The 16,726-nt window shown below is 31.4% G+C and overlaps 2 protein-coding genes across 3 annotated transcripts in view; one reads left to right on the forward strand and one right to left on the reverse strand.

Moving 5' to 3' along the window:
• Positions 1-7,178, forward strand: part of LOC127698281 (dynein assembly factor with WDR repeat domains 1-like) — a 33,906-nt gene extending 26,728 nt beyond the window's left edge. Inside the window, exon 13 of one of the 2 annotated variants that reach the window (XM_052201671.1) lies at positions 2,734-7,178. In XM_052201671.1, the coding sequence (XP_052057631.1) occupies positions 2,734-2,768 (35 nt within the window). In that variant the 3' untranslated portion in view covers positions 2,769-7,178. Of the gene's footprint in view, positions 1-2,629 lie in introns of both variants that reach the window. The other variant, XM_052201672.1, reaches the window with a different exon arrangement.
• A 920-nt stretch (positions 7,179-8,098) lies between these two features.
• Positions 8,099-15,726, reverse strand: LOC127698262 (uncharacterized). The gene is made up of 4 exons (XM_052201642.1): positions 15,306-15,726; positions 12,432-13,439; positions 11,392-11,542; positions 8,099-9,552 (listed from the first exon to the last, which is right to left on the reverse strand). Exons 2-4 carry the CDS (start codon positions 13,422-13,424, stop codon positions 8,165-8,167), a joined length of 2,532 nt encoding a protein of 843 aa, XP_052057602.1. The 5' UTR covers positions 13,425-13,439; positions 15,306-15,726; the 3' UTR covers positions 8,099-8,164.
• Between the last annotated feature and the right edge of the window lie 1,000 nt (positions 15,727-16,726).

Below are 16,726 nucleotides of genomic sequence, written 5' to 3' on the forward strand. Positions count from 1 at the left end.
ACAATCCAAATTCAGACCTGAATCAAGCTTGAATATTGTGTCCATTTTTGCCCCAACTGTTCAGGGTTGGACCTCTGCGGGCATATCTAGCTGCGCTCAGCGAAGCAGTTTATTGGATTTTGGGCCCTGTTTTTAAATTGGTCCACATTGAGGTCCAAAGGGTCCAAAATTTAACTTTGTTTGATGTCATCAAAAATTGAATTATTGGGGTTCTTTGATATGCCGAATCTAACCGTGTATTTAGATTTTTAATTTTTGGTTGCGTTTTCAAATAAGTCTACATAAAGGCCCAAAGGGTCCAAAATAAAACTTAGTTTGATTTTAACAAAAATTGGATTTTTAGGGTTCTTTGATATGCTGAATCTAAACATGTATTTAGATTTTTGATTATGAGCCCAGTTTTCAAGTTGGTCCAAATCGGGGTCCAAAATTAAACTTTGTTTGATTTCAACAAAAATTGAATATATGGGGTTCTTTGATATGCTGAATCTAACCATGTATTTAGATTTTTGATTTTTGGGCCCCGTTATCAACTTTGTCCACATTGAGATCAAAAGGGTCCAAAATTAAACTTTGTTTGATTTCATCAAAAATTGAATTCTTGGGGTTCTTTGAGATGCTGAATCTAACCATGTATTTAGATTTTGGATATTGGACCATAACAGGTGAATGTCCAATTTAAAATTTTTTTAAGTTCTTAGACCACATTCATTCTGTGTCAGAAACCTATGCTGTGTCAAATATTTAATCACAATCCAAATTCAGAGCTGTATCAAGCTTGAATGTTGTGTCCATACTTGCCCCAACTGTTCAGGGTTCGACCTCTGCGGTCGTATCCAGCTGCGCCCTGCGGAGCATTTTATTGTAACTTCCAGACATAACTTGTGTGTTAGTGTATGGATCTCTCTGACATTGTACCACAAGGTTCCATATCACAAAGGGAATGCTGGGATTGATTTTGGGGGTAATTGCCTCAAAATTTTAGGAATTAGGGGCCAAAAAAGGGGCAAAAAACAAGCATTTTTCTAGTTTCATGACAATAACTTGTGTGTTAGTGTATGGATCTTTCTGAAATTGTACTACAAGGTTCCATATCACAAAGGGAAAGCTGGAATTGAGTTTGGGGGTAATTGCCCAAAACGTTTAGGAATAAGGGGCCAAAAAGGGGCCAAAAATAAGCATTTTTCTAGTTGACAGACAATAACTTGTGTTCAAGTGTATGGATCTCTCTGAAATTGTACTGCAAGGTACCATACCACAAAGGGAAGGCTGGGATTGAGATTGGAGGTGATGAATCATAAGGGGGTTCAAAATATTTGGGGGAGGGATCTTTTTTTCCTTTTTTTTTCTTTAAAATTTTCCGTTTTAAATTGGTTATTTCTGATTTATATATAAAAGCAAATAATAATGATATGGTTTGAATAGGTAAATTAAAATTTTTAAGTTCTTAGACCACATTCATCTGTGTCAGAAACCTATGCTGTGTCAAATATTTAATCACAATCCAAATTCAGTGCTGTATCAAGCTTGAATGTTGTGTCCATACCTGCCCCAACTGTTCAGGGTTCGACCTCTGCGGTCGTATCCAGCTGCGCCCATCGGAACATTTTATTTAGTGGTGAAATCATATCTAATTTTAGATTTGCATTACTGGTTCATGGAAACAAGTTTGAGTTTTTTCCCTTTGATTAGAAATTGTTTTAATTAATAAGTATTTCATTTGGGGTTCTTTGATAAGCTGATTCTAATAATGTACTTAGATTTTGGATATTGGACCATAATAGGTAAATGTCCAATTTCAAATTTTTCAGTTCTTTGACCACATTTATTTTCTGTCACAAACCTATGCTGTATCAAATATTCAATCACAATCCAAGTTTAGAGCTGTTTTAAGCTTAAATGTTGTGTCCATACTTGATCAACTGTTCACGTTTGACCACTGCAGGAAAATCCGGTTTGCTGTCACTCTGACAGCCTCTTGTTAGTTTAAAGTTTGATTCTTGCAAAATGTGAAAAATTGAATGAAAATATGCATAATTTTGCAGTATATATTTAAAAATCTGTTTTACAACTACATAGACCATTTTTCAGGTTTATTAGCTCTTTTGCTAATAGATTTGCATTTTCTAAATATGGTAGAAATTGTTCCTTAAGAAGGCCAGAGGTACAAATTTGTCAATTAATTGGGGTTCTTATAAAATTTTTAATTTTAGAACAGGATAATTTATGAATTATGAACTGTTATATTTCCAGAAATGCAGTTAGTTGAAAATTAAAAAAATGCTTTATATGTTCAAGTTGATCTTAAAAATAAACAAATGATGTTACTTTTAGTGGACATGCTTTAGTAACAAAGAACATTTGATTAGATTCAGGAGATTGCCTTTATACTTGACTCTAAAAATGAAGGATCTATGGTGAGATGATTTAAACATAATCATTGAAAAATATATGTTCACAATGTTAACTTTGTGGAAAATATTTATGAATAAAGTGTATGTTTGAAAATTTGTGTCACATGTTTGAATCCTGCACAATTTGAATTGATTGAAACCAATTTGCACAGCTTGGTGTAATGTCACATTTTACACTTAAGAAAATTTAATTTCCTTTTTCTCCAATGAAATAGGTAGTAAAGATAACACCGTTAGAATATGGAGCTAGCAAAGGTCAACAAGTTTACAAAAGGTCAAAGTTCAAGTCACTGACTACTTTATTCCTTTCCTTATTCAGGTAGCAAAGATAATACATGTCGGATATGGAGATGATGTTGGCTGATTTCATAAAGAATTAATATCGGATTGTGTTCATACCTTTAGAAGGAGTATGTTGGAAGCAAAGAAAATCCTGGAAGCGTAATGTACTGGTTGCATAGCAACAAAATTAATAGTAAAAAATCTTGTATTTTTATTAAAAAAGTATGTTTTATTTGATTATGCAGCAGGTGTTTTTTACACAAATATAAATGCAGTTTCTTGAACATATATTTGTACATCTTTCAGATATTTTAGTATTATGGGCAAAGTATTTTTTTTTTAACATAAACATACATGTATACAGATCATTATTCTGATGTGATCTATCCAGTTTGGGTAAAGAATAAGATTTAGTGAACACAAATAACTGTCTATTGCACAGATCATACAAATCTGTTTTCATTAGAATTAAAAAAAAATAAGTGTCCCATAGTCAAAATGAAGCAATTCTTCTGAATCATAAGTGGTGTTACAAAATTATATAGGCAAAAGCAATTTCAGGGTTTTTTTCCTAGTCAGGACATTTATAACATACCGTAGAAAGGCTTGTATAGTTCGCAGTGGTACATAGTCCGCACCCCCTTCTCCCCACGAAATTTTAGGAAAAAAAACTTTTTGTAACTGTTAGAAAAGGTCTAATGAAACTCCGGTAATTTCAAATCCTGAGCGGTCGTTTGCGGTATTTTCTTGGAAAAACCTGTTTTCCATCATCAAACAGAAGCTGAAACTGCTTGTTAATGATTCTAGAACGCTTCATGATTGTTAAAATAAGTTTAATTCACTTAAAAAACAATTTAGAAACTTGTGTATGTTTAAACAGGAAGTTTAAAAAGCACGTGTAAAAGAAGAAATTAACCGGTGAGAGTCGAAATCCGTACATAACAGATATCACTATAATACGACTTTGAAAGCAAAACAGTTCCATCCTTTTGTAAAACAGTCTTTAATATATCTATCACATTAATGTTTGAAGGGTCTTAAGCTAATACAAACCATATTAGTCAGTATGAAACACCAAAACGGAACGAACAATAACCGATTTCGTTTTGTAGTTTACAAATTCTAAGCTGGTTTACGGTTGTCTTTTTCACTATGTTTGTATCGTTTCAATCGAGCAGATACAAGTTTATTTCAACCAATGCATTGAAAAGAAACGAGAAATTTGTAATGAAAGGTTTAGTTTTTATATTTATCAGTATTAATTTGATATTGAATAGAAATAACTTATTAATATGGATGAGTTAAAATTATTAGTTTGAAAAATGATAAGAGCGCCCTCTACAATAGAAATAACAAAGATGGCGGAACGTAAACAAACCACCTCGACCGCGAAATTGAAATTTTTCTCTTATTTCTTGCTTATTGTACTCTATAGTCCGCACCCCGTCTGGAAGGTCCAATTTTGGAGAATAAAACCGTGGACTATACAAGCCTTTCTACGGTATATATAAAACAGTGGGATGATTTCTTGTGAACTCAAAAAAATGGATGACTTTACCTCTAAGAAGGAGTGATATTTTAATTCTAGAGGGAAACTTTATAAATTATTTTATGTCAAATTGACACAGCTGTAATGATTTAATCAATTTAGTAATAAATTATATTTTCTTAAAATGATAAAATGGTGAAGGAAAATATTCACATGGATAGAAATATAAGAATGGTTTGCATTTATGAATATCACATTTATGTTTTATTGAAACTGTTAACCAATGTTTATATAATATTACTATAAATATACAGGGCTGTTCCATAAAAACTGATATGGGACCCAGGGAAGGCACTTTGAAATCTCAACTCCAGGTGGTTTGTCAAGTACATTGAAATGTAAATGAAATTCTAAATTTGCCTCTATAAGAGGTAAGCCATTTCAAAAGTGCCTTCCCTGGGTACCATATATATTTAAATGGAACAGCCCCATTTGAAATACATAAATTGGAAACAAGTTCTCTATACCATTGTATACCAAAACATTGGCTTTTTTTTCAAATGGAAGTTAATTACAGTTGTCATTTTGATGGTAAGATTTGCAAGCAAAATAGTAAAACAAAAAATGTGTAACATAGTTTAAAACAAATGTAGCAGCTGGTATGGCTGGTAACGTTTGGGTTGTACAACTTTTGGGGCTATCACATTACAAATTATACAAATTTAAGCATTCATCAGTTACACAAAAACCCTTTCATTTTTTTCACAGAAGCTATTCCAGTGTTTACCTTTTATCTAAAACAACCTGTAAATTAACATACATTACTCTGAGTCACATTGTTATATTGTAGTCTTAAGCTAACATGGTAAAGGCTTGTTGATGTCTATTTATTAAGTTCTACTATATTCATACACCAATTTCGAGTTATTCTACTATTGATGAAAATAAAACTTTCCACTCTTGATTTTTTAGCATCGGAAAAGAAAACATATTACATTCCATGCATAAAGTGACTTTTTTTTGTAAAGTCATTAGGTTGACCAGTGCAAAGATGAGGTAGTTGAAGTAAAGGGCAAGTCGAAATTGGTGTTTTGAATAAAATTTGTTTTTGTTGTGAGCTGTTTTCTTTTTCATCAGATTTATTTTTTAATATAATATATATTAAACAGATTTTTACAAAAAATGTTTGTACAAAAAAATCATATATTTATTATATTGTGTCCGTCCTACTGTGTGAAAGTGCTATTTACAATTAGGTCCGTCCAAGGAATGAATTTATATTCCATAAATGTCTTATATTAAATGAAGAACATTCCAAAAATTGCTTATATTTAATGAAGAACATTCCAGATATATATTTTATACAATGAAAAACATTGCAGATATATATTATATACAATGCAGAACATTACATAACTGTCATATATTTCATAAGAACATTTAATAATGTCTTATATTGAAGGAAAAACATTCCAGAAATGTTTTATATTTGAATGGAGTATATGCCAGAAATTTCTTATATGAGAAGAAGAAACATTCAATAAATCTTATTTATTCCTTCATTAAACCAAAACCTTATGGACACCTCTTAATTTTTATATTTTGCAGAAATAACAAGTCACTTGTATTTAAGATGGTAATTGACAAATGTTTAAAACGTATGCAACTAAATAGTTAGAAAATATTTTTCAAGGAAACATAATGCTTTTTCGGGACAGATAGCATAAATTGGATTTTAGAATTTGTGCATTTTATTTGATATCCCTTTTCAGAAATTGTCCCCCATTTTTGGGCTTCCATCAGGATGAATATTGGGTTACTTACACTGTGATATGCATATTCCATCACTTTTTGTTCATGATTACAGACAAGTTTTGACTTAATTTTCTGATTATAACTTCATCTTATTGCTTATATTCAAAATGTCAATACCAGGAGAAAATTTTTGTGTTATCTATTTTTACTTGTTTTTCATTTTAAATCAACATGTCAAAATTTCAAATCATATGGAAAATTGTAATGGTATCCCTGGGTATATTGAATTGAATTGAAATTTCAAAATGGGTCTTTAGATGCAACAGTTTTTCACTATAACTGTGTTTGGAACTCATCAATTTGTAACATTTGTATAAATTTATAATATAATACAGGTCAATGGGGGATACTTCTAATTGTAAGGTTTTCATTTGGTGAGTCCAGAAGCCCATATTTAAAATCTGACAAGTCCCTCTGTTATTGGGGTCATAATTTTTAACATTTCGTTGATCCCAGATGACATTGATTAGTAAACTCTATGACTCATTTAGGTGAGTAATACGAATTCTTGATACATAATGCTACATATGACTAACTACCTAGTGTCATCCCTGAAACATCACGATAGCAGTTACTACATTTTATAAATAACTATAAAGTAATGCATCCTTGTATTTACAAGAAAACGAATAGTTATATAAAGGGATATGCTTCGTATTACTTTTCTCATTTGCTTAAGAAAACTGAGGTATATATAGTATTGAAGGATGCCAAACTATATACATCTACTTCAGGATGTCTTGGATTTTCCAAACCAAATAAAGGCCAGATATTTTTCCTTCCTATGTTCAAAGAACAGTTTATATTTTGTATAAAGTCAGTGGTATGATACAATGTTTTTTTCCAAGAAATGATCTGTATTTTATTGTAGTATGACTTTATTTTCAAGGGATTTTAATTCTAATATTTGTATACTTGACATTAGAAAAAAGAATATCTTTACTGGTGGTACAATGGTAGTTAATACTTACATATATTAAAGCAAACATAACTGTATGTTAATATCCTATTTTTACTTAGTAATTATGTGTTGCAATATTATGTAATTTTTGTGAATGCTTGACAGATCAGTTTTTGCTTGTGTGTATTGTTTTGAAAATAAGGATGTGTTTTACAATCATGCAAAATCTATGAACTTGTGCAAATTAGTTTTATCCTGAATTAAAATTAAACAGTTATGGTTTACTTTCTTTTATGTTTCAACCTGAAGTGTAGCAGTGGTTAATATAAAAATAAGATGTGTTATCATTGCTTATGAGACAACTATCCACCAAAGACCAAATGACGAGAACATTGGACATAGGGTCAATAATGAGCAAAACAGATACCATAAAAAACTATAGAATGGCCTGAGACAACAAAATATGAATCATTTCAAAACAGAAAACCAACAGCCTGATTTATGCAATTACCATGGTAACATTAAACTAAAAGCAATTATATAACTAGCTTACCACAATTTCCACTTTTCAGTGAGAGAAAAGGAGATCATGTGTTTATTAATAGTAATCAAATACACTGAACATGCATACTGTAAACAGGGAAATTTATTTCGCTATTTTCGAGGTAAGAGTTGAAACACGAAAAGAAAATTTCAAGGAAACTCAATTCAAAGGACAAGGACCATACAAGAACCTATACCAATAGGTTTATGAACAGGTACAGTTTATAGAGAAACAATTTTACAGACTTTATTTTCAAGTGAAGGGCAGTATCAGAAATCAAAACTTTTATCTCATGACAAGTCAAAAATCAAAGTCATCTTGAGCAAGCAGAACTTATTGATATTGTTATATAAACAACACTAGTGTCAATAAGGTAAATGAACACATTTTTTCAAATGATTACCCCATTGAATCTGCTACATAGGTTATTATGATCAAAAGACAAAAATGTTATATCAATTTTCAACACTTGATTTACGATACATGCATCACCATAGCGTTTCAAAGTCATTAATAAAAATTTGTAAAGGACCCCCCATCAATAGCAAATTCAGAACGGCGAATTAAGATTCTATTGGCAAATCGTGAAATAAAGATGGCATGAAAACTTCCGGTTTACAGTATTGAGGCGAAATGACAGACAAGATTGAATGTGACGATGAAGGATTTTATTTCCGCAAGCAGTATTGGAGAAATTGATTACTGTTTGTACATGTATTTTACATTGTATTTTTGTCATGGTTTACAAATCTTGCAATGATGACATGACCTGTTGTTGTAGACATCCATAGAACTGGTTCTGCTTCATTATAATCCACGGTTAATCCATTCATACCATACATACCTGGTCCCTGTATGGTAAAAGTTTTAATTATTTCACCCATTGGGTTGGTCACATGGATGCTAAGGGGTCTCAAACATTTTGGACATTCAGTACTAATAAGATTATTAAAAGGATCTATAGTTAGGCTTTTTCCTTCCCATGTTTCATCAGATGGTTGAAGGCATTGGTAACTCATATCTTGTGTTTTAAAACAAAATAGATGTGAATTACCTGAGAGGTATATGTCACCATCATTATTTTGAGTTATATAATGAGTGTCATTGAAAATAGGTGTTTTATCAATATCTAACTGGATTTCCTTTATAAGCATTTTCTGTTCTGAGAAGATAGCAATTTTACTTTTATCATTCTTCCATAACAAAACCAATAGGTGATTTTCTTTATTTGTACCAATTCCTCTGGTAAGATAAGGGTACATGTTTTCAAATTCACATATAGTGTAATTTTTGGAGTCTGCTGTATCAAGATGCACCACGTTGATACTTCTGTCCCGACTTGAACAATATAAATTCCCATCTTTATCACAGGTAGAAAAGAAAATAAGGAAATCAAGTTTTTCTTTTGCTAAGATCTTCCCTAACCTATTCACAAGGCAAAGGTTTTTATTCATTGTGGAAACCCATGTTTTTCCATCTGGTCTAACATTTATAGTATAGACTGATGAATCGCCAGTTTCAACTTTGAATTTGTTTATAATGTCTAGAGAATCACAGTACTTTGACTTTTCTTTCCCATCTGGTCCGATCCTGTTGTCTTCTCTCAGCTCTCCAAACAATGTTCGGACATCAGCGGATGATTTGTATTCAAAAGTTAAAGGACAGGGAAAATCCAGCTTCACACTGAGAGACATAGAATCTAATATGGGTTCTGAGTCTTGAACAAACTGCATAGCCATTTCCTTGTCTTCTTTTATATTTTCCAGTATCTTTTTATAATTACTAATCTTTTTCTCATGCTTTTGTCCCATTTCAACTGATTTCTTTATGAACTCATCCAGTTTCTGAACAGCATCAAATTTGTTTGTTTCTACTTCTTTAATAAGCTCTTTCTCTTTTAAAACAATGGCTTCCTGTAAAAGTCTTGATCTTTCATTTATTGCTTGTTTTATTTGTGAAGTTTTCTCAACATGGACTCTTTTGTACGTTTCTGCATCACTGATTTTCTTATTTAGGGTTATGATGTCTTTTTCTTTTTCAGTAATTTTGTGGTTGAATTTTGTCATGAAATCATCATCAGTTTCTTTTGCATCCTGTGGTTCTGTTTCTGAAATCATGAAATTATAATATTTTTGTGATATATTACACTAGTAAACCAATTCTGAACTGAAGCAGTCATTTGATCTGAACAGCTTTTAAACGACTGAACAATAAATTATCAAGTCATGTTCAGTCAATTTTCAGACTTATCCATTGCAGTAAATTCAGTTCTGTTCATACAATTCGCTTGCTGTCAATAAAGATCGGTTCAGTATCATGTTAAGATTTTTCAGTTGTTATTTACCTGTACAGAACAACAGCATACTGAATTGTCTGAAAAGCTACTAAATCGTACTGAATTTGCAACAGAGTATCTAAACATTAACTAAAACTCTTTAACAAACTTTAACGTTTTTAGGTTCGGACTTTACAAATGTTGTAACGATCATAATGACCTTTAAAGACTAAAATTCTATCCAGATATCCAGGGAGGACCGAAACCTATAAGTAATATTTTTGATTTTAGATTAGTAATGTCAAAGAAAACATATTTTCTCTGGTGAAAAAAGCTACGATTGTAGATTGAGACAAGAGTAATTTTGTAGTTGTTTGTGCTCGCATTTGTTCAAACAAAGAGAGAAGGATACCAAGGGCTTATATAAAAAAATACATCATGCTCAAAAGAAAAACAAACAAACAAACAAACAAAAAAAAACTCACGATACGGCAGATACAATATCCTTTTGATTTTGGAATATTTTTTTTTTGTGTTACCAAGCATGTATCAATATGAATCACTTCAATACTATCAAGCTTGCATTCTTTTTGAATAATAATAATAAAAAAAAACATTAACTAAAACCGCACCAAAAGCATTTTGTTCCTACATTGTTTACCATCTAAAAAAGACGCAACAAAATTGTCCTTTGTTTAAGTACCAATTTGAGCCAACCAAAGGCACTACAAAACTTGTATTGTATATATACTTGGATCTATTCCTATGTCGGAAATTACCACTTTCCACCCCTATTAAATCTCAAGATTATTATATAATTGTTGGTCCTTGCATATGTATATGAAGTAAGCATTACATATGGTTATGCTGGAGTGTAATGTTTTTCAGATGATCGGAGTATACGATGAATTTTCATGAAAGGACCATCATTAATAACATTATCGCTGGAAAGTCCAGTTTCATTTGCCAGATGAAGTTTCTAAGATATTTTATAGTGCTAAGTGGAAACCTAGTTTATGATCATGTGTGATCATCAGTCTTACAATCCAATCAAATTATTTGTCTCTGTAGACGTCTCCTAATCATCATCATGTTGAATAGATTTAGACTTGTAGTTTTGGAGAAATTAGAAAATCCATTCATTGGAATTAATTATTGCCTCCAGTGTTCTGATTTCTTTTGTGTATTTTTCAGGTTAGCAATATAGTTTCAGAGTTTTTTTTTTTTGCACTGGAACTTTGCCACTTATGTGTTTCCTAGGTTCAATGGAAATATGTGTGGCATAACTGCACCCACAACATATCCCAATTAGCACGAAATGGATTGTCTTTGGTGGTGGTCAAATCGAAATGAAATATTTTTATGAATGACTCAAATCACAATATTTGTGGTTAAAAACTTGAAAGCCACATATATGGTAATAATGATGGAGAGTTGTCTCATTGGCTGGCACTCATACCACATCAACTTTAGTATGGTAATATTTAGGAAGCATCAATCTGTATCATATCCAGCTATCTACCTTAATTATGTTATTAGACTGCGATTTACTATAACAATAACGAAGAGATGAGACCTTATTATACATTGGACTAATAGATAAAGATTTGATAGTCCCAGCTTATAAAAGTCTTGCTGCAACTTGTCAAAATATTAAGCATATAAACTTACGAATACTTTGAGATGATGTTTGAACTGGAAGTTTTTGTGAGGTATTTAACACTCGGTCAATCTTTTCATTCAAAGCGTCAAGTGTTCTGTCTATAGAAGTTTGATTTGACACCATTTGGTCGGATGTATGTTCTAAGTGTTGTAAAATATCCTAGAAAATAGTGTGTAAAATTCAGAAAGTTGACATTATAAAAGAAAATACAATTATTTGTAACAGTTTTTTTTAACTTCATTTATGTCTATCACGTTATAACATAAGAAATAGGTTGCAGATCGAAAAAGAAGAAGGGTCCATAAGTGGTCTGAATCCTCAATGACGAATGCTTTCGAGTGAAGTGTTCTGAGGCACGCAGTTAGTCCAAACAATTGTATATAAGGAGATCCATAATTAGATTTCCGGATATCCATAAATATTTACGGCTCTCCTGAATTATTTAAGGATCTATATCAGGATATCCATAATTAATTATGAACCTCATGAAAACATTTAGGACCTACATAATTAATCATAATTCCATTTCAAAATATCCATAAAATATTTTAGGACCTCGATCCATAATTGAATTCTATAAAATTCATAAATTAGTAGCTGGCAGATTCCGCCGAATATTTCTTTATATTTTAGGATTTTCTTAGATCGAATTGCGGATGTCCTGAAATAATTGTTGACCTTCATAAATATTTGAGGATATCCTGAACACGCATTGTGGAGGTCCTGAAATATGGAATTATGGAGCTCCATACATATTCACAATTTTTCTGACATAAAGCAATAATGACCGATTAGTTGTCCAGGACCTCCTTAAGTATAACAACTTTGACTAAATTGCGCCTCATATATTGTGGACTTCTGAAATAATTATGCTAGTTTTTTTCAACTATATACACTGAATGTAAATGTCTAACAACTCGCTGAAAAGTCAACTCATTTAACAAACAAAAAACTACTTGCATTCTTGAACAATTATCAAAACGTATTTTCACTGCTGTCTTCATCTCACAAGCTGAACGTTCAATTGAAATGTATACATAACACTTACTTGTTTGATATCAGTGTTATCTCTTATTTCTTTCAATATGCTGGTATGGTATTGCTGGTATAGACTTTCCTCTAGAGCTCCTGTTTTGATGAAGTCAATTTTCATAAGAAATTCGCATTCAGTTTCTCTGGAACATTCTCTGCTAAGTGTTAAAATACAAGCTTCCGCTTGCTGCCATTTTGCTTCGTATTCTTGGTCTGAAATCGACACTTCCAGAGCATGTCCATACACCATGTTTCTAATGTCAGTAAGTTCGTCTACTTTTTTCCTTAAGAAACACAGATTCATCAACATGATTCTAATGAACTTTTTATCTTGTATATTATTCAATGATATTCCTGATATAGCCCTTGCATTGCACGCATCCCCGAGACTACCACAGGAGGGACATGTGGTTTTTAGATTTGTGACATTATAAATATTTGTCCACTGTTTGTCCGTTATGATCCGATTTTTATTGTTTGGTTGGCAGCCTTTTGGACACAAACAACAAGTAGTTTGTGGTTGCCATAGATGGTACAGGTCGTGCTGATGCTTGTTTAGGAAAGATTCTGTCGTCTCACCAACCAGTAAGCTATCAGTGAAAAGTTTTTCACAACAATTAACTAATAAACACCTCGCAAGGGTGAAGTCTAAATGGTCAACTGTTAAAGACGGTTTTGATGACAGTTGGCAGCAGCAAAATTCAGATGCATTACATTGCCATGTTGAAGCACCAAGAGGTTTTGATGGTTTTCTGTCGAACAATATTTCCAACTGAATTAAATTTAAAACCCTTTTTCTTGACAGCTTGTAGTTTGTTGTTGTACATTTGCAACATTTTACAGTGTTGTAGTAAAGATGATACAAATCATGTTGATAAATACTAAGTAGATATTGAAGTGTTATATTCTCTGTTGACAAATAATGTTTCAGGAGTTCCCTTTTAGCTTTTGTGCCCAGGCTCAGAACTAGGGAAATGATTCGATAGAAATTCTCTCGTTCTTTCTCCATTTGTTTTAAATTTTTCTGTAAATGAAAACAATAAAATGAGTGTAAGTGTAACAAAAAATTTGTTCCGGCATGACATTTGTTCTGCCGGACAAATTTCATAGGAAATATGTTCCATCGGAATTTATATCACAGAAAATATGTTCCAGCACTGTAAAATTTGTTCCGGAACTAATTTTTTGGCTAAATGTGAAATAAGTTCCAGAACAAAAATCATAGCTCCATGAATTTTGTTTCAATTAATATTAAAAAGTTTTAAATAAGTTCCTGTGACATTAGTTTTAAACGAACATGTAAATATTTCATAGAAACTAATGAATAAGTTCCGCTCAATCATTATTGCACACCGAAACATTTTCTTGTTACACTTAAATTATCATGCAAGCTAAATGCTGTATGTGTACTTGCATGGGATACATTTGCAATTGAAGGCATGACTGTAACTATAGGATGAAGATAAGAAATAAAAGCGATGGTAATGTATCATAATTTGTATTTATGTTTTATGCGGTATTCCTCCTTGGTTCCTGTTAACTGTCATATGGCCTCGTGTTCTAGTCATACATGTACTTAGGACATGGCACAGTTTCAAAAGAGTGTGTCTTTTTTTCTACATGTCTTTTGATATTTATAAATGATCAAGTCACTTTGTCCTCTTCAAATTAGTACATATGTTCCTCTTAAACTATACTTTTTTTCTGAATGATTTTTCTTATTCTAATCTTTTCTGGTTCAAAAGTGTCAATTAGATATTTTTTACAGAGTATATAATTAAACATATGCTATACTCCATAGGATCCAAACTGGATGATTTACACTTTTTATCTATTATATTATTAATATAATACTTATTTTTATAATGCACTTGAATGATAACTTTAAACTCACTGATGACAAATGCTCAGTATATAAGATAACTTGTTTAACAAGTGGAACATATTTCACAGACAAGGAACTTATTTCACCAGGTGAGGAACAAATCTCACAAACTCAGAACTTATTTCACCAGGTAAGGAACAAATCTCTTAAACCCGGAACTTATTTCACTAGGTAAGGAACAAATTTCACCAACCCGGTACTTATTTCACCAGGTAAAGTGTGAAACTTATTTTAAAGAGATGGAACAAATTATATAGAAATTACCTGTGAAAAAAATTCTCCCAGAACATATTTCCTGTGATATAAGTTCCACTGGAACTTTTTTCACAGGAACAAATTTTGGCTCACATAAGCTGTTCTCATCTCTTTGCGTTCATTGTCTGCCCGGAGACGTACAGTAATAACCTTTTATGAGTGCCTAATTTTAAATTTGCATCCGTTGATGCCTCTGAACAATTTTTTTTCACTATTGTTGGTATCACTAGAACATAGGTGTATAGCAGGATAGCAAAACAAAATATAATTATCTTGGTGAACTAAGTGCTGACTTTTGGTATATAAAAGAGAGGCGAAATATACCAAAGGGACATTTTCGAGACTTGGGTCTGAGTAACGTACGGTTTCAGTGGAGTCATAACGACTGATATTATTTTTTGTCACGGCCTGAAATCCAGAATTCCCAAGAATAGTAGTGTTGGTTTTATTTTTACTCATTTGTTATTGTACTAATACTGGGGTGTAGGAAACTAGGTTTTGTACCCGACTTTGACCGTGGATAAAAAGCAATGCTTCATTAATTATCTTGAAAGTGCAAATTTAATAAAATGACATCGTTCTGTAAAATCTAAATGGGATGCAAATATAGAACAAGACTGTCTACTGTTTGATCACTTTTATATAAATTGTGTTGTTACATGTTGTTACAATTAATCTTTGATACCTATAAATTCAAATAAATAATTTACAACACTAGTACTAGATTTGGAATATAAATGTTGAACTTACGTTTGTCTGGAAAATTTGTCAAATCCATCAAAATCAAAATTATCTCAAGTGTAGATTTCCTTTATTCTGACTTTAAATAATTCTTCTCATGAATCATATTTCCTATGAACGAATGGTTCACCTGGTTACGTGTACATGTGTATATGTATTTATATGTATTTATATGTAGATAACGTGAAATGTATGTATAGGTTTACGCATAGATGTATAAACCCATAGATAAAGCTCGTCCAAAGTTCCCTACTGTTCTCTATTGTAAGATAAAAAGAACCATGACCAAATTGACTGTCTTTGATGTTTCATGTGTGTTGTCCTCAATCAAGTAAATCTAGCTACATCTCTTATCTGTTGATCTGTATTGACCAATACAGCAGAATAGATTTTCTTAATTATCTTCTCGAGTTATGTCCCTTCTGTTGTGAGAGTATGTCTGTTTTAGCGCACTGGACAGACAAATAAAATGGTGAAAAAATGGATGAAATCGGTCAGAAATTGCGCATTTTACAAGGGAAATATTGAACTAAATTAAAAAATGTTTTTTTTTAAGGCTTGTATCTTTATATTTTATAAAAACTATGTTCCTGTGAGTTCCTGAAAATGGGAATAGCAGGTTGTTGAACTTCTAAAATACACCTTCTCCTTGATATGCTCCATTAAGTTGTCGAACTGCGTCGAATTTGGGAAAAAATTAATAAGAAAGTACATATCTTTTCTTTATTTCATCAGTTTTTCTACATTTTTAGAAGATAAATTGTCTTTTTAAATCATTTTTATATTTTTACGAATAAGTTAGTTACTATTAAAATCATAGATGTATACATCTTTGGCTAAATTATAATGATTTCATTCATGATGTTTATAAAATTAGTTTAAGTAAAGAGTTTTAGTATACTACCAAAACATTTCATGTAAAGCTTGGTAAATAAATATTATGGAGCATATATTCAACTTTTTCCATGTTTTCTATTAATTATATTTTCAATAGACTTGTTTATAATAGTTAACACACATTGTTTAAATAAAGTTAAATTGTGATAAATGATATAAAATCTAAAAATGTAAATGTGTAAATATGATGAAAACATTAGTTCTGGCTTAAAAAAAGATATCCGCATGCATTTATTAATTTCTTTTCGAGAATAATTTGTAATATTGTTTTACCTACAAGAACATTATTTTTTCATAACCAAGTCATTCTAAAATATATATTTTGATTTTATTTCTTTCTGATTTTTAGCATGTTCAACTGCTAAGTAGCTTTTGATTGTCAGTTTTCTATTGTCTAGATTGTCAATCGGCATCTCAATGACCAACTGGTTCATGTCATTATCAGATAAGTGTGAAAGCCATTACAACGCACATAGAACCTTTGAAGTCAGTGTTGAGCTTCATCTATGGGTTTATACATCTATGGTTTACGT

The sequence above is a fragment of the Mytilus californianus genome, unplaced genomic scaffold (assembly GCF_021869535.1).
Source record: "Mytilus californianus isolate M0D057914Y unplaced genomic scaffold, xbMytCali1.0.p SCAF_4, whole genome shotgun sequence".
In the NCBI taxonomy this organism is placed as follows: Eukaryota; Metazoa; Mollusca; class Bivalvia; order Mytilida; family Mytilidae; genus Mytilus; species Mytilus californianus.

Excerpts from the sequence above, each read along its gene's own strand:
- LOC127698262 (XM_052201642.1), bottom strand. The coding sequence starts at position 13,424 with ATGGAGAAAGAACGAGAGAATTTCTATCGAATCATTTCCCTAGTTCTG. Across the intron at positions 11,543-12,431 it reads ATAACACTGATATCAAACAA|GATATTTTACAACACTTAGA; the intron begins GTAAGTGTTATG and ends ACTATTTTCTAG. Across the intron at positions 9,553-11,391 it reads AACATCATCTCAAAGTATTC|AAACAGAACCACAGGATGCA; the intron begins GTAAGTTTATAT and ends TCATGATTTCAG.